The sequence below is a fragment of the Hetaerina americana genome, unplaced genomic scaffold, assembly GCF_022747635.1.
Source record: "Hetaerina americana unplaced genomic scaffold, ioHetAmer1.1.p SCAF_5, whole genome shotgun sequence".
Taxonomy (NCBI): domain Eukaryota; kingdom Metazoa; phylum Arthropoda; class Insecta; order Odonata; family Calopterygidae; genus Hetaerina; species Hetaerina americana.
The window spans coordinates 13823530-13842661 of NW_027287095.1; the positions used below are offsets into that span (position 1 = coordinate 13823530).

The 19132-nt window shown below is 37.4% G+C and overlaps 1 protein-coding gene across 1 annotated transcript in view; it reads right to left on the reverse strand.

The window, feature by feature from the left end:
- Dhc93AB (Dynein heavy chain at 93AB) overlaps positions 1–19132 on the reverse strand; it is a 169222-nt gene that overhangs the window by 79953 nt on the left and 70137 nt on the right. Inside the window, exons 25-33 of the mRNA XM_071591717.1 lie at positions 15212–15381; positions 12310–12547; positions 11631–11797; positions 11369–11534; positions 9305–9428; positions 8019–8167; positions 5410–5439; positions 4302–4547; positions 2906–3130 (exon numbers count right to left, since the gene is read on the reverse strand). Of these exons, the coding sequence (XP_071447818.1) occupies positions 2906–3130; positions 4302–4547; positions 5410–5439; positions 8019–8167; positions 9305–9428; positions 11369–11534; positions 11631–11797; positions 12310–12547; positions 15212–15381 (1515 nt within the window). The remainder of the gene's footprint in view (positions 1–2905; positions 3131–4301; positions 4548–5409; positions 5440–8018; positions 8168–9304; positions 9429–11368; positions 11535–11630; positions 11798–12309; positions 12548–15211; positions 15382–19132) is intronic.

The window sequence follows — 19132 nt, forward strand, 5'->3', positions numbered from 1 at the left end:
TGCTCTTTATACAATGATATTGATTAGGATATATGCTCATGCATATTTAATAATATCTTGGAGAATCATTAATGACTGAAAAACAATTATGTAATCAACTTGGTATGTGACAAATGCATTTTCTTGGCTATTAGAAGTAAAAACCTTTCAAAAATTCTAAAATCTTATTCAGCATCAATGTTGTAAGATGAGTATTGCACCTGGAATATAAATGGCACAGGTGTGAGAATCAGTCGAGCTGACAATGGTGCAAACTTTGAATGTGCTCAAGTTTAAAATGCAGTCTTGCTTAAGCAATTATTCATCATTGATTTATGTTGGTTTACCATATTAATAATGAGAACTGCAGACTCACTGCTTTGTTTCACTTGGACAAGATTGCATTGCTGTGATTTGTAAGGCAAACATGAGTGCTACGATGTACCTTTTCTAAAAAAAATTTATATGCACATAAAATAATGAATCGGCAGACATTAATGCATTGCTATATATGTGCAGTTTGACATGAAAATATATTTTAGTCAATAACTATTATTTTCTAGATGATTGAAAAACTTATTTACCACGACATTTTTGACAGCATTTCCAAAATGAGGTTGAGTGATTTGGCTGATAGAGAATTCAAATAAATAGTAAGAGAAAACAAATTTCCTTTATACCTATTTTATTTTCCCTCCCCATGGACTACAACCTTGGGAAGGTGAACAGGCTGGCATGTTCCATGACCCCAAGTTTTACAGAGCATAGACACCCTAGGGCAACTCATGCCAGAAAGGGTAGAAGCCAGATGAAAGGTGATCCAATAAACATCAATTCCTCAGTTAGGCAACTGCAAAGCCATCTTAATCCTGCAGAGTGACCTTTAAAGTGATAATGTCACATTAAAAACAGTATAGAGGAAGGCAATGGAAACCACCTCATGTTACCCATCCCAAGAAAGGTATGATGGAGTCAAATATGAAAATGAGTCCTGGCAAATATAGGGCTTAGATCACAGAACCAAGTAACAGGCCCGGCAGCAGAGGAGAAGATGTCCGTAGAACAGGTGAGACAGAAGAGGAATGCCATGACGAAAATAGAAGCTTCAAATGCTGTGGCCATTCTTAGGACAGGGAAGTCAACAAAATCAAGAGGGAGATGGAGAGAGAAAATACACGCAACACTGGTGTGATATGAGATGGAAAGATACCAGAGATTATTGATGTGATCATTTCTGAGAAATATATAGTTAAGGGGTGAAGAGTCAACACTGGGTAGCCATAGTGCTGAATAGGAAATCGGGGGGAAGGGTAGTGAATGTGGAGCAGGTGAATGACAGAATAATATCAGTAGAAATAAGAGGTGACCTGGTCAATGTGAGTTGGGGTAATCCAGGTGCGCATGTTGACAAGCAGCCATTAGGAGGAGGAAGTAGGTAGTGGAAATGGTCAGTTGGAAGAAATTTAATTGAGAAGTTTACCCTCCTCAATAGTTTTTTTTACCTTGACTCCTCACTCAAAAACCATCTCTCTGGGTCAGGATGCTAATCAGCTGCCTCATTGAGGAACAGATGCTGCATGGACCACTTATGTGGGTCATTCAATGACTCCTTAGAAAATCCAAGTGATGGTACTCAGTATTGGAAAAGGTTTGCTTTTAGAAAGTCTCATCTCTCACTAGACAGCTAGTAAAGGCTGTTAAAGTTTCAGCTATATCCATCTTGTGGTTCAATTGAAGCAATAAACTTTTGCTGATTTAGAAAAATGAGTTTTGTGTGGGTATTAAACAATTATATTTAAAAGGCTTAACATTGAAAGAGATCAGAACCGAGTTGGATAAAGTTCATGACACATCTGGTTCTGTGTTTGTGACTATTTACAAATGTGTAAATGAGTTCAAATGTAATTGTACAATCTTGTTGAAATGGGTGCCATGTTTGCTCTCAGTGGAGAAAAAATGCAATTGTGTGGTCAATTCGGAGGCTGGTTTGGCTCTTTTCCATTGCAATTCTGATGAATTTCTTTGTTGATACAAAACTGTGGACAAAATATAGGTACATTACCACACTCATGATACAAAGGAACAGTTGAAACAGTGGGTTCTTTAAGGCAATCTGGCTCCAAAGAAGGCAAAGATGGTATTATTGTCCGACAAGGGGATGACCACCGATTTTTGGAATGCATGCGGAGTCATCTGTATTGATTACTAGCAAAAAGGACAAATAATGAATGGAGAGAATTATGCATCGTTATGGCATCAGTTGAGCGAGAAAATAACAAAGAAATGCCCTCATTTGGCAAAAAAATTCTCTTCCATCAAGACAATACACAGGTATACCAGGCAGTTTTAATGGCAAAAAAATAATGAAAGTGAAGTTTGAATTATGAAAAAATCCACCATAATCAGTGGATTTGCCCCAGTTACTTTTTTTAAATTCCAATATAAAAAAATGGCTAGGCACATAACAACTCATGTCAACTGTGGAGGTCTTTGGCAACACAGATGCTTATTCTGAGGACCTTTTGCAATCCTACGATTTGGACTGCTTAAAAAAGTTGGAGAAATGCTGGGAAAAGTGTATCAAGCTAAAAGAAGATTATGTTGAAAGATATACCAAAATCATTTTTTTCTTTTTTTTCCTAAGGAATTTTTGAATGACCTACATATCATCTGGTTCCTTCCCTTTCACCTATCTGTCATGGATGATCATGCTGGTAACAATTGCTATTTGTCCCGTCAACTCTAGAGGGACCAGCAGAATGCACAAACCCTTCAACCTCATCAAGACTGTAGCCCATGGGGAGACTATTTGCTAATAGGCCACCTAGAAGAATTCTTCCAGGAATGAATGAAAGTATCCCTTTTTAACTATTTTTGGCTGGGTGCATGATGACGGGGCATTGTTTAATTCATTCAAAATGAGCACCTTGAAGTCTTTGTCAACACCATCAAAGCGAGCCGAGTCCTCAGGCAGTTGCTTGCGGATGTCTTCTGAGCTCATGAAAATGGACTCAAGGTGCGTCCATGTCCTCTGAACCTCAAACCACACGGTGATCACCTGGTCTGCAATACAGAGCTTCTTTTGCCAAGAGGACACCTCCTCCAGGAAGTGTGCCACAAACTTGGAGGTGATGAGATTTTGAAGTTGAACCTACAATTGTGAAGAGAAAGGAAATGGGGATGGGTTTTACTTCAACAAATTGATAATGGTGAATAGTGTGGGTGTATATATAGATATATACTCATTCACATGGAAATAAATGTAAGGAAAGGGTATAGGAACACATATAAAGGACGAACACAGTATAGGGGGGAAAGGCAGAATCGAGCAGATCAGAAGTGCAAAATATTTCCTTGACCAGGACTTGAACACCGGATCTTTCGGCTTACCTGACTGATGCTATAACCATTTGACCTATTGAGGAAGTGTAATTTACACTGAAATCTGTGGGGGTTTATGCGAACAAGTGCCCAAATTCTTTGGCCAGGAGATGGCATTAGGGAGCAGTTTCACCCACCAAAGGGATTCTAACCATCCTAGAATCCCTACCAATTTCAGACTTTCACACTTTGGAACAATACTTGTATGTGGTTCCACCTTGCATAACTTTGGCTTCATTTTCCAAGTCACATGAACATGTAATAAAATAGTGAAGATGTGGTATCTCTACTGGGACCCATCAAATAAAATATTGGTTAGAATATCTAATAAAGGTCAGAGAAGAATCATTACTTTCTTGAGAAATTGTTACTAGGACAAATGAAGTGTAGAGGGTTTGTTGGAGAAATTAGAATGAGAGTAACTCCAAGAGATGCACTGAAACTGTAGACAGAATTCTAAAAAAGTGCATGCCTCTCTACCTAACCACTGAATTGTTAGAAAAGAAAGGGGGGCCTGCAGGAGGTAAAAAAGTGGCCCAAACCATCTTAGATAATACTTGAGGGTTTCCTTGTGTTGTGGAAATAAAATTCTGCTGAATCCAAAAACTAGTAGAAATAAGAAGAGAGACTGATAAAGGAATTCATTAATGAAATAAATAGGAATAAGTGATTCTGAAATATATTAATACTAAGTTCCACCATATGCTGAGAACCATCCTTGTCTAAGCTCATTGTATTGGCAATTTGTCGCGTTTTTTCCAATAGGAACCCATTTCACTATCATTGTTCAGGTTGTTATCTTTTTGTTTCTTCCAGTACTGGTAAATCTCATGCCTAATTAGCAAATCTTGCACATGCACACAAGGCACACAAAATGCCATCTAAATCAGATTCCCAACAATTACATTTTCCTTTCCCATTCTGGCCAGCTGACAGCATACCTGATTCTCTTCTAGGGTCTCAATCAACTCTTCAGATGCTCGCAGGAGGAGAGCCCCTGTGCGGGCATGCATCTCCTGCTCAAATTCCATTGAAGACCATGTAATATCCAACTCTCGCAGAACTTTCTCCATTGACATTTCCTTGACAGCACGGTCAACAACATTTCGAACCTCTTCCTCACACTCATGCAGGTCAAGAGCCAGCAGGTCAGCCAGGGTAGTCTTTTCATCCATCACAAATCTAACCTAGAGTGTAGGTTGATTTGAAAAAGCCAAAGATTATTACTGTTTTTAAAATTTTGCCAATAAGGCTATAAAATGTTTTGACCTGAAAAGTCCTGTAATATATACATTTTAATTCAAAGTCAGCATTACCTCTAAAAAAGATGTTGGTAACTTCACTTCAAACTATTCTAATAAACTTAAGAACATTGCACAAAAAGAACAACTGGAAAACATCGTCATAAGAGACTTTTCTGCTCAATTGATAAATCCCACACTTAATTATGGAATTTCCACCTTAATAAAAGATCAGATGGTACTGAAGAAATGTTGGTAAATCATTTTCAAATTATTCATAAACTAATTTTAAAATGAGACAATTAACTATAAATTAGTAAATGACAGAATCTACATCACACTAAGGACAGAGAAAGAAGAAAAAGCAAGAAATCGTGTGTTCAAAACAAATGTACACTTAAAGAAGAGAAAACATATGTACATGCTTTTTTCATAGGTATTCTAAAACTGTCGTTCATAAAAAAATAAGTCATTTGTCAATACATCTAGAGAGGAAACATAAAGTAGTGAGAACATTCATACATCCACACCAAAATGTTGTATTTCACTTGTTTCAAAAGGTTTCTGGTGCTTGTTCATTAATGGGATAATTTTATGAAATACTGTGTCAATAGGCTGACCCATGCAACTTTTAAACCTCTCACTGTGTTAATGTATCACAAAAATTAAAATTTACGATTTGCAAACATAGTGGTGCAGTGAATATGACCTTTCTTTCTAACCGTCTGGATAGTATTAACTGACTAAGCGATGTGGAGAGATAACAAAAGTCAAATCAGCACCTCTGGAACAGAGTGCATACACTTACCGTATACTCTGGAGGGAGCGAGGCTAAACTCTGCCAAGTGTAACAACAGAGAAGGATGGAAGCAAACAGCCAAGTGCTCGTGTGAGCACAGAGGAATCAGGAATGAAAATGCGAGAAAGTAAAACAGAAGCAGCAATGACTGCAGTTCTTTACATACACAAAAATGTGAGAAAAGCCATGGTTGATTCAAGGGGACAACAAAAGGTATTCTTAGCAACTTTAATCTAAGGAAGTGGGACAAGGATGTTTTTTAATAAAGGTTATAACTCAGGGAAAATGAGTCCAAATTTTATTAAATGTGGGCCAGGACATGTAAACCATGGGCTTCCTGCAACATATCATAGACATAGACAAACTACATACCATTAACACACATATAAGCTCTAAAAAACTTATTCAGGTGCATTCCTCTAAAGCCACATTTTATTGGATCAAGATGATAGATTTTATGTACTGCAAAAACTTGTTTGAATTCAATTTTTAAATGCTTGATAAAATGGCAATCAGAGAATGTCACATTTACTTTCACTCTTTTCAGACTTAAAAAAAAAAATCATCTTGAACCATAATGTTTCTCAAAGGTAGTTAATGCATAAATGTGGTTATAAAAATTTTAATGAATTTACTGCAATAATTTTGTCAAAAATGTTCCCTGGGAAAAAAGGGAGACTTAATTACTTAACAGAGAGAGGTAATAGAAAAGACAGAAAAGAATAAGAGGAAAAGTTGACTGAGGTGGACTTTTTCTTTTGAAAACTGAAGCATACTTGTAAATGTATGTCCCATATTGTATTGAAGACTAAGATTTAGCACCAAACTTCTTCACAACTATATTCTTAAAGGCCAACAAAATATAGGTTTTTTTCAATGAAAAAATCCAAAAGGAATGAGGACAACATTTTTTAATATCTACTGACAAAAATTAAATTTCCTCTGGTATTTGAAAAATAGATCAGGTTCCACCTCAACCAAAAAGAAATAGGATACAAGGCACCTGAGCCTTGTATCCTATTGGCCTTGTATCCACTATCATTGATGAGAGGGAAATGCATTTGGGAATGCTTTCATTTGGATATGTGGCAAAGATAGAAAGGAATTAAGAAAGAGGATGTAGAGATGCAATGGAAAAGTTGGTCAAAGCAAAGGCAGGAAGAGCAAGCAGGTTGTTATGAGCTGAATCAAGAGATAGAATGGAAGAGAGTATAGGTATAGAGCTAAGACAGTTAAAGAAGATTGAGGGAAAGGAAATAGAAAAGGATAAGAGATAGATGAAAGAAGACATTTGCAATAAAACTTTTCATAAAGATGGTTAATACATAATTTTCAATGAAATACTTTTTAAATTTTATATTACTTATATGAACCATATAATAATCTCAATGAAAAAATTTAATGAAGTTAATGAAAAATACATGAATAAAATTTCAAGTCAAAGTCAACCGATAGACTGGATAAAATTTACAACTTTAAATAAAATATTAAATCCTTCACTTAGTGAATACATTGAAATGTATATTAACACAAACACCCTTAAAAATTAAAATGCAATTGGGAAATTCAAAATGTTCAGGTATTAGGGGAGAGAATATGTTGATTTTCAAAGGATATTGAATAAATTTGTTCTTTCCCCAAAATCTATTCCAAAATGCAGTGAAATGAGAGCATAGTTCAAATAATGCAATAAAGATGCTTTCCACAAAAAGGGCTATCCATATACTATGCCACACTCATGGGGAAAGGAGACTTGGGGACTTAAAATGCAATAATAAAAATTTGGAAGGAGGTATCTATGAGTAAATGTGTATAACGCTCAAGCTGCAGTCTCATCCTAGGCTTCATTCAACCCTTGAGTCTGTATAATATGAGCATTATGTAGGAAGCCTTTGACTAGGCACACATATTGTAAGTATTTATTTACAATACACAGACCACAAAATTAATACAATGGAATTATTTGGGGTCCATTAGGGATGTTAATGAGGAAATAGTAAATGCTTATTACAACTATTTTCTTTTATGTGTTATAGGTTTTTTGGAAAACACCAAGCCCAGAAAATGCAAAAATCATCTCTTAGAGGCTCAGAAACTTCATTAGCTTGAAAATTTGGTCGTCAGAATGATATTTTTAAAAGAATGGCATGCAATCCTAAGAAAATTCTAAGGATTGAATCCAATTTTTTTTCAAAGTTTAATATTGTTATTTTTGCACAATATAGTCTATTTAAAATTAGAAAATGCCAATTTTCCTCCGGGTATAATTAGACTTTCATCTCCCTTTATAACTGTATTACTGCAGTAATGTATCATACACCACCATTTTTACATTTTCTGATATTTACAAGATTTCAAGTTAGTACCTATCTTAGGAATCTATACAAAGAGATAAGTTACAAAATAATTGAAAAATTGAGAATACTCTAAGGGAGGATGTCACTCTTGTACTAGTAAAAAACAAAAAGACAGTCAAGTATGGTATGTATGGGAACCATTGGATGAGATAAAGGGAGGAGAGGGAAGGTAAATGGAGAGATTGCATTGCATATGGAAAGCCCTCTGAAGTGGAGCCAAGACCATGGGTGGGAGGTAGCTCCTGGAAGGGGAAGCGACACCTTGGTGGACTTCATAAGTTGGTGCCAGTGCCGCTCACGAATGGCAGGGTTCTGCAGCTCCCCCACAGCCTTCAGTGAGGTCAACATGTTCTTCACAGTTGCCTCGAGGGTAGTGTATGTGTCCCACCCCCTCATCTCTTTGTCCAGGGCTGCAGGAGAACAAATGCAAAAAACAAGGAGAAAAGTGAGACAATATGTGTATAGTGAAAGAGCCTTATATACTTATTTTTTAACCACACACTTGTGTAAATATGATATGGAGTAAGGGCTTCTAATTTTTTTCATAAACACTCTAAAAATTCCAAAAGTAACCAAGGCTATGTCCAATATGGAATGGATACTTTTCTGGAAATATTTGTGATTAAAAAAATTAATTTTTAAAAATAAATTTCTTTTTTCGCATGCAGATGGTGGCCTATACAGGATTATGATTTCCATTCATTCACTTCAATGAGGAGGGACAATTAAACTGTCACATCTTTAATCTTTGTCATTTACAAATTTTTATTATGATTTGTGCCAACAGCTGAGAAGATGCTTCGTGTATTGTAAACAGCAACTGCAAAATTTGATGGTCTTGAATTATTTCCTGAAAAGTTAATATTAAAATGCATATTTATTCATGGGACTACTAATGGTGTTCAAGGGCTTCTACCACCAGGATGGAAGATCAGCCTCAGAAGAGAGGGAGCCGGACGAAATCCTGATGTCCCTGCAAAGGGTCATCTCATACAGCTGCCAGTAAATCAAGGTAGTGAGACCCTGGGCATCTGGTCCCCAGATTAAGGATAACTAAACAATAATCTCGCCTCATGCTGAAGAGTCCAATGTGCACCTATCAGCAAGATAGCAGCACATGTTTCACTCAGAATTAATATTTCAATTCATTCACTTCAGTGGGGAGTAACAATTAAATTGCCATATTCTTTCTTTGGCTACTGTATCATTTACAAATGTATGTTACAATATATGCCGACAGCTTAGTAGATTCTTCATGCATTGTTAACAGCGGCTTTAAAATTTGATGACATCGGATTATTTCTTCAATAGTTAACTTTAAAAGTGCATATTTTTTTCCGTTCCTCGCTAATGCAAAATATGAAGGTCTGAAATAATTTTTTTAAAGAGTTGATTGGCTCCTCATGGTAACATTATTTTGATCGCCTCATTTGATTTTTAATTACACAATAGGTAGGCAATACTGCTATAATTAATAATTTGATTATAATTAATACTAATGATAAAGATAGCACTATAACAAATATCAAATCAACAGATAGACTTGCCTCTGATCTCCTTAGCAAATTTCTTGCATTCAATATCCATGTTTTCAACATCAATCTTCCGCCAAGGCGTCAACTTCCAATCTTCAATGCTTGTCTGCACAATATGCACATAGTCCCACAGTTGCTACAACAAAAAAATGGTATTCATAAACCCATAAAAAAACAAAATTCATCAATTAGCCCCTAAACATGTCTTATGTATGGAGTACATCAAATGGAATCCACAATACGGTACATCTGACATGCTCAGTTTTGAAATCATCATTTTTAGAATATGGGAGAGCAACTTACTGGCTTTAGTGTGATGGAGGTTTATGCTCATTAACTTCTTCAAAATATTTGATTTTTTTTATTTTGGAACCTACATGTAAGTCTTCCTGGTAAGGTAATATTGCCTTAAGCTATAGTCATTATCTAAGAGCTCATTAAGGAAATACTGCAAATCTGACCATATTTCGGTCATTAAAAGAAGATTTTGGAATTGAGTAGAGAAGCTCATATATGTGTTCCTGTGTTAATGTACTGAAGCCATTGGATCACCTCATTTCCTAAGATATATGTCCTTCTCTATGACATTATAAACATTCAGGGCTTAGTGATTTATCATTGCAAGCCCTGACAGACAGTAAAGATATTGCCTAGGAGTGTTTCTGCAGCTGTCTTACAAGGCTACTCTATCCAAAATGGCTGCAGATATTCAAATTTGGAATGGAGAAGTTTGTATCCAAATACAACTGGGAAGCCCAACTCTGAGATAATTCAAGAGGAATATCAAACACTTCACATCAGTCACTATTCTCTAAATCTACCACTCTGAAGCCTGCAATAGTTTTCCTACTTTTGCTGACTATAAGAGTACAGGAAATGAGTACATACTTGCTGAATTATTCCCCAATTGATGAATAATTACTATTTGAGAAACAAACTTTATTTAAATACATCATATTCTCTCTTAGCTAAGAGCCAAAACTGTGAAATACTTGGGTATCACATTATTTTATAAACTACCAACTGCATATAGCACAAAAATTTCACCATTGAAACCCAAAATTGTATAGTTAACTAACAACCAAATCTTTTTAATGTCAATTAACTTCTTGAGATTGACTTTAGTGATATCGTTTTTAAGTAAAATGTAAATAAATATGTTAACAGGTACTCTGTTTTGTGTTTTTAATATTTTTTGACAACATCTAATGATGCATGTAACCATAAATAATGGTTAAGATAATTTGCATGGCTCACCGATCTTTGCCCACGATGGACATAGCCTAGCATAAAGGAGCAAGTCAGATAGGCAAAATATATCCTTTACTTGGCAAAAAAGAATGAAATAATCATTAAAAGAGTGAAATCTCATTCAGTTACTGTAAAATTTTAAGTGAACTTGATGAATGTCTCCTCATTTTGGGTAGAAGAATGAAATTATTAATTTTTGGGAAAAGAAATGGAATTATTACCATTAAAGTCAAATACATTTAGGCCATGGGATTTGAAACTAAATCCAAGTCCATAGTCCTGCAAAAAAGAAAGCTAAAGGGATAACAGACTCCGCATATATGCATGTATCTATATGTTCAAAATCCATTTTTTGAATGACACCAGTTTAATAATATTCCACTATTAGATTAAATTCTCCAAGTCATTTGTCCATAAATTATATTCTTATAAGTTGATAGCTGAGCAAAATAAAAGGAAACTGGCATGGCAATCTCACAACATAAAGGGAAACATGTCACATAATCATGTAATCAGTTTTGATGCAGATACTTTAGCTTCAGAGGACTAAGAAGATGAAAAACAATATGCTCAGTCCATCTAGCCCAATAGGACATGTAGAATATAAACAGAGCAGATTGAAGTCCTAAATGCATATTGCAAGTTGTAGAGCCACAAAGTTGGGGTATATTGCCCAAGTCATTGAAGTCATCTTCAACATAAGAGACAAAAAATAGGAATGATTTATTCAAGTAAATACAGTATAAAAAAATGAAAATAAATATATTAAAGCTATTTACAGATATTTAGAAGTGAACCGATCGGCCGATTTCTACCAACACAAACCTTCAACATACGAAGTTCCTTGCAGCACTGCTTCAGCTGCTTAAATTCTGTGATGTTGACCTCAAACAGGGAAGCTGACTCATGAATCTTTTTCATTTCTCCCTCAAGCAGCTGTAGGTCCTTGTTGGTGTCATCTACCAAACTATATGGCCTGTCACAGCTGAATCTGAAGGAGAAATAAAACACATATGTATGCATCAGAAAAACAGTGGAAAGAGCATGTTAAATTCACGGGTGACATTGAATTTTAAAAGGTACTGACTTGAGAAAGGCAGACTTCTTGAACTTTTCCCTGTATAGACCTTGGCAGGTGTCAAACAGGGATATCTTTTTGCGTATCCGTGTAACTTCGATGGCTTGTAGAGGTGCCACCTGCTGCTTTACTATGACAGCAATCCTCTTGGTGTTACTCCACTGCTCTGGCAATTCCTAAATCAATCATTTCTAGTTAAATCCTGCTAAGCATGAGGGAGGGCAAGAGCAGATGAATTTTTTTGCATTGCATTTCATCAATTATATGGTTTCAGAATAGAGAGGAGCTTTTCAAGCTTTGTATGTATAGTTTTTCCAGACTTTGTCAAATTCTCTAAACAAAAACATATTTTCAAACAAATATTGTTAGCATTTTCTGTGGAAATTCAGTTTTTCCAAAATTTAACATAGCTACTTTGCATTGCCATGCTATCATAAAAAAGAGAATCAGCTGGAACTGCTTCTTATTACCATTTTGGTTTATGAAGCTGATTTAGAGGTGCTACAATTGCAGAAGAGTAGAACTATGAAGGCGTTAGCTAAGTCCTATGGACAATTTTTTCAATAATTATATTTTTAATCTTTGCAGAAATCTTTATTGAGTGTTCAGCTGAGGTGCTGATAAATGATAGGGAAGAGCATTTACAAAGTATGATCTTGTGCTCTCAAGAAAAAGAGACGATGTTTACCTGCAAGACAACATGCACTTCCTCAGGCAGTTCCATGTCATAGTACTTGAGTAGTTCGATTGTGTTGTGGATTGGCTCGAAGAGGTCATCACTTGCGGTTGCTGCAGAAGGTGCAGCCCGGTCCTTGACCTGCATGAGATAGCCCATAACTTCAACCAGTCCCTTGTAGTCCCCCTCTACTAGTGGCTGTAGGAGACCCTCATCAGCTTCCCGGATGAATTGAGACAAGTCTGACAAGCTGTAAGTTAATAAACGCGATTAGTAAATCAAAACAAGGCTCTCCTTTTGTTGAACATAAAGGAGAACAAGAAAAATATAACCTTCGGTTAATTCTGCTAGCAGAGAATCTAAAGCCCATTTACATAAAAAATTGATTTTTTCAAATCAATATCATCCAACATGCAAGCCATTGTTGAAGTTGGTTAACATTTAAGCCTACCATCCTGCCCAAAAAGTTTTAAATTTTAGGAAAATTCGGGTGAAATTCACAAAAAATTCTTCTAAAGAGGATGGGATATTCCAAGCACCAGACTCATTACATTACTTAACACTCATTACTAACACATATAGCTAAAATACTCTATGCTAAATAACCAAAATCTAGGGGCAACAATTTATTTTCATCTCCTCTATGTCAGTTTTCAATATTTTACTAAATTATAGGAAACCCACACATCATTCCACTCATCTGCTTCAATGCATTACGATGACTAAAAATGTGCAAGTTTTGACCATTAAGTAGCAACAATTTTTTTCTTAGATTAAATAATTTTATGAAGTTCATCCACCCTGCCACTCGACAGCACCATCACCCATTCCCCATACAAATGCCTCATTTTGGAAAAAAAAACAGATACTGGCACATGCAGAGCTCTCCACACATTACGTCATCAGTAAATCCTACAGGTAGAGCATATTAACCCAAGAGGACCTTTATTCAATGCATATGCATTAGTATTACCTGACTTCCAGCATATTAAATTAACTGCCCAGAACTCACCCTGACGTGGTGACCACTACTTCAGTTTTACCATTTCCTTCCCTACCATCCAATCCTTAGGGAAGGCATGCACTAATTAATTTTTTATTGATGAAACACCAAATCTATGGGTCTCTAATTTAGGTATTTACTCGAGCATCCCTTCTTTGCTGGCCATAAATGAGTTAAGAAGCCACTGTTATCAATGACCAATTCCTCTCCACAGCCAATCGGAAGGAACTGGAATAGTGGACCTTCAAAAGCTTCCTCATCCTCATGAGGAACATGCCACATTTCTCTGGTAAGAGGCGGCTTGGTGATGTGTGCATTATTCAAATCAATCATCCTAAAACCACTCTCAGCCTTGAAACTAAACTGGCCTCTAGCCAGCTAAGCTACCAAGGATGCTTCAGTAACTAAAATGGCTAAAACACTCGGCCGGATATCAAGGGCTTTGGGTTTGAATCTCGGTCAAAGACAATGATTTTTATACTCTGAAATTGCTGTATTGCAATGCACATTTAGTAGATCACTCTGCTAAAAGTTACTGAGTTACTGTTGTGGGATCACCCGCAGTTTCAGGGAACTTATAAGAAATTGTTAAGGGACTCCGAGCCCTGTGTCCTGAGGAGGAAAATGTCATCTATGTAGCAGAACCAGAAAAGTATTTTGAGGGAAGGGTCTTGCCCTCCTACACTGATGTGTAAATTTCAAATGCGTTGGGCTTAGTATTGGATGATCCTTTGGGTTGATAACTGTGTTTATGGTGTATAGAGGCTTATCTTTTGGCTGTTCAATGCAGATAGATCCACCCAAGCACTTAAAACCCTAAGGATAGAATGGAATATTTAACATAGAATCAAAAAAATACATTTGAGATCTAGAATTCAGGTATATGACCATCAGAGGCACCTGAGAAAGAGTGTGTTTCTGAGATAACCATTTTGTTTTTTAGAGCTGCATTAAAATCTCTCAGGAATCAGCTTTAAATTTAGTGATACAACTTAAGTGTGAAATAACACATACCTAAACCATAAACACAGTTATCAACCCAAAGGTCGGTTTTTTAGGTGTCGGTAGAGTTCACCCATGGTGAAAGCCCACCAGCATGTGAAATTCACACATTAGAGTAGGGGAACCAGTTCCTTTCCCTGCGCCGGTTATGGTTTCCCAGGAAGATCTGGGACCCAAAAAATCATACAGGTTGGATGGAGCTGAGGGTGCCCAGAAAGGCTTGCCTGAGAATCGAATCCGGACCCTCCAGTCAGCAGTCCAATGGTCTACCTCTGTACTACTGCAACCCACGACACACTCAAAACCACCTAAATAAACCTGAAGGGTGTAGTTGAACTCATACTTACAATGATCCCTTGGTCATGCATAATCAACATATTAAGAGGGTAAGAGGGGGGCAGATTCTTTTCTAAGTTTCACCTTCAGTTTTCCCAGGAAAATTCAGTACTCATGGAAATGGTACCATAGCTTCCATTTCAGCTTGGAGCTTGTAAAAGTATCAATAATGGGTATTTGAACCCAGGAATCTCTGCATATAAGCTGAATGCTCTCCCAATCATACTGCCACACCTCCCAAGTATTAGTAGTAGTTTTAGGGAGGCAACTGAAAGCTGAGATCATTTGTGCCATCAGGGATAGACAGAAAAGGATGAAGGGTGGAGAGAAACCTGGCATCGGCATTAGACTACTCTTAATGAAAGGCCCCAAGGAGTACGCAGCTTAATATCCCATCCAACAGATGGCATGCTCACTCAAATCACCCCAAGTAGGGATCAGGATACCACTAAAAAATATCTGCCCCCTCTGGGATTGAGCCTGGGCCCTCTGGGGGAGAAGCCAGTACATTAGCCACTGAACTACACCTACCAAGAAGCAAACGGAGTGTTAAAATACATTTGAAGGTAATACCTGTTTGTCACATGATCCACTAAAAACTGCTTGAACATATGTCCCCATCTGCTGGCTGTGTTGAGAAGTGCCTGCTTGAATGGTCTCACGTTGACTTGGAACCAGCCTTTGAACACTACAACTTCTTCAATGCCCTCAATTTCTTGGCAGAGATTTTCATAGTGATCAATCTAGTAAAAGATTAAAGAGATGTATGTACTGGACCAAATTTTCCAACTTGGATATAAAAAAGACAATTATATGATTAACTCAAATTATATTGTTATAAATCATTATAAGCAACACAATGGATGCAGTAACACATGATAATGGGATTATATAGTAGATTTAATTGAAATTTTAATATGATTACAATGAATCCTTGCAGAGTCTTATAAATTCACTATAATCAGCAATTACACTGCTAGCAATAGCTATAATCAGTAATTTCACACCATAAAATTATGTATCAAATGTGCATCTAAACCCGGCAAGCTGTGAGTTAATGATGCTATTTCTAAATCTTTGCCAAACTATGGCATAATCTAACTGATACATCTGTTTCTCCTGGAATTTTTTGATATTGAGTGGCACTGGGGGGACACTTCTCACTGGATGCAATCCCTTAATTCATCTGGTTGCTACAGGTGGATAAGAACTAAACTCCCAGATGCTTCATGGCTACATGGGCAGTCAGAAAATGAGCCACCCCTTCTTTACTCTCATTCTCCTTGTCCAAATGTGTTGTTTTTTAGTTGGAGCAACCAATTAGGAATATGAGGAGAGCTATACTCCTTCTTCTACGATAATTTTTGGAGGGACATTGAATTTTCAAGTTATTTTAGTAAAAATAAGGGTATTGCAACACAATTTTATGAGGCAATGGAAGCATCTGAAAAAATGGTAGGCATCTGGATTAGATGTTCAAACTCAACTTCATTTTGTCATGTATTATACTCACTAAAAATTGAACACATTCATACAAATTTTAGCAATTTATTAGAAATTTAATGCAGAAATTACTTATTTTTCTCTTCTACTCTCCAAATGAGCTATAATAATTCATGATGGAGTTCAGTGAGTTTTGAACACTACAAGGAATAAAATAAACATTTATAGTACACCACTTAAAAATATTGGTCTGCAAGAAAACATCTCAGAAGTTTACTATGTATTACATATACAGTATGTTTTACATCAAGTACAAGACCCAGGTATGTAAAATATAGTGGGCAAAAATAATGATGCTTGTTATAATCATGGGTAGCTTATGAATTAGCTATAGGTTTAGAGCGGCCCCAAGAAACTATTGTGCTTATTTTTGTGGACTCTTTCTGGCATAAACTTTAGTTTGTTCTCTATATGTTTTCTTCAGTCCATGACTTCACTCAACTAAAAAGCCAATATTTCTTGGAGAAGAAAGTACATCTTTCTTCCCTATTTATCCAAACCTTTTCCCTTCTATGGCAGACTTTGTTGTCCGATTGTTTACATCCCCTTTCACACCTTTTCCTCCTCCTTTTCTTTACTCCATGCACTTTACTTTTAGAAATTCCTCCAAACCATTCCCACAATAAATAAAACTTTGTTATGGAAAGGAAACAAACTATGCAAATTTCACTTGAATAGAGATTTATTCACGACCCGGGTTTCAAACACTTAATGTCATCTTCAGGTGACTATACAGAGTTACATATCCTATATATATGACAAGCAATGGGGGGGGGGGTTAGGGGTTTAGGAGCAGAGGAGAAGGGAAGAGGGAGGGGCGAGAGGGGGGGGAAGAGGGAACAGAGTGTAGAGGGAGGTTTAAGAGAGAGAGGGGTGTTTGGGTTGGGTAAGGAGAGAGAAGGAGGAAAATGGGGGGGGGGGTTGGGGAAGAAAGGGGGGGGAGGGAGGGCTCTGGTAGAGGATGGGAGGGGGGAGGTCCACGAGCCGAAAATTCCGCTGTATCCTGTGCGTCATAGTCGGTCAGTGGTGTCGTTGGCTGGGCATTGACCGGTTGGGCTTTGCTGGCTTCTAGGTAACGTCCTCATTACCTGGCTTGGTTTCCAAGGGTCGACGTTGGAAAGGCCTCCTGCGGGGGAGGCCAACGTACCGGGAGGAAAAGGGGGTGGGGGAAGGGGAAATTCCGTCTCCACCTCATCAGTGTCTTACATTGGGTAGTCCCATGGACTCAAAGGGAATGGAAAAAAATGGGGAGTGGGATGGGAGAATTTGGTCGTTAACCAGTAACGTCTTTCTTCGGGAATGCTGGACGATTTCCAACGCTTCGAGGGCGTCCAGTCTCCTCTCCTTATCTTCGAAGTGCAAAATTTCTGGAGCGAAATTGCTATAATGTCCATATTCAAGGAGATGCCTGGTGAACAAAGAATGATCCTTGCCCGCTTCGAAGCAATTTGAAAGAATTAATTTCACAGTTGAAAATGACAACGGGAGACGCATCAATTTCCTAGATTTGACCATTGAGATCAACAACGGTAGGCATCAATTCTCCATTTATCGGAAACCTACCAGCACAGATGAAATCATCCCGGCTGACTCCTGCCACCCATTCTCTCAGAAAACCGCCGCCCTATATGCAGCCATTAACAGACTAATCAGAATCCCCATGTCAAAATCCAACTATGAACACGAACTCCGTGTGATCAAGTGCATCGCTTCCACGAATGGATACTCCTCCAACTTAGTAGAGAAAATTCTTAGAAAAGCCCTCCATAAGCTTGCAGTTTCGGAAACTTCCGCCCTTGAGTTAAGTGACAAACCAAAACAGTGGCGCAAAATGGTCAATGCCCAGCCAACGACAGTGACCGACTATGACGCACAGGATACAGCGGAATTTTCGGCTCGTGGACCTCCCCCCTCCCATCCTCTACCAGAGATCTCCCTCCCCCCCCCCTTTCTTCCCCCCCCCCGTTTTCCTCCTTCTCTCTCCTTACCCAACCCAAACACCCCTCTCTCTCTCAAACCTCCCTCTACACTCTGTTCCCTCTTCCCCCCCCCTCTCGCCCCTCCCTCTTCCCTTCTCCTCCGCTCCTAAACCCCTAACCCCCCCCCATTGCTTGTCATATATATAGGATATGTAACTCTGTATAGTCACCTGAAGATGCATTAAGTGTTTGAAACCCGGGTCGTGAATAAATCTCTATTCAAGTGAAATTTGCATAGTTTGTTTCCTTTCCATCATGGATAAATTTCACAGTGTTAACCCTAAAACCGTTCGGTTTGTTAAAACTTTGTTATTTGTCTTCCCCTCCATCCAACTGAAAATCTACACTCTTCCAAAGGTTCATTAACTATGCTGCATCTCTAATCTATTGTCAGACCTCTATACATTTTCTACATACATGCATATGCCATTACCCTAATTGCATATATTTTAAAATGCATATATGCATTGCATTTCCTGGCCAAGAAGACCTGGAAGCCACCGGTGCATACAATATACTGTGATTTTTCAGGTTAGAATCGAAGAAAAATTCATGGATCAGACAGAAAATGATCAAAGTACATTAAATTTAGCACTTAATACGAAGGAAATGGAATAGATACATTAAAAAATTAGCAACTTTATAAATATATATGCAATACAGAATCCCAGGAATTTGTTTTCACTGTTGCTACAATCATACATGCAGTTATTTCAACTGGAGTTATCAATTTCTTCATTCAAAATGTCACCTTCACTTCCATATGGTGCATTGCTAATTACACATCTTTTCAATACTTTATTATAGTTTCACTTTTAACTTTCTGCCAAGACTTACCCATTTACTCATAAATCAGTACATGCTACATGAAATTAGTACATTGTTATCCACGTTGAAAGGGACAAGCATGGCTTATCTCCTGTTTGATGGCCTCGTGAGTACTTCAGTTTCGGCACCAGGGTAGCGGAACCATTAAAATGATCCCTTGGAATAACCTGGGCCAAGAATGGGT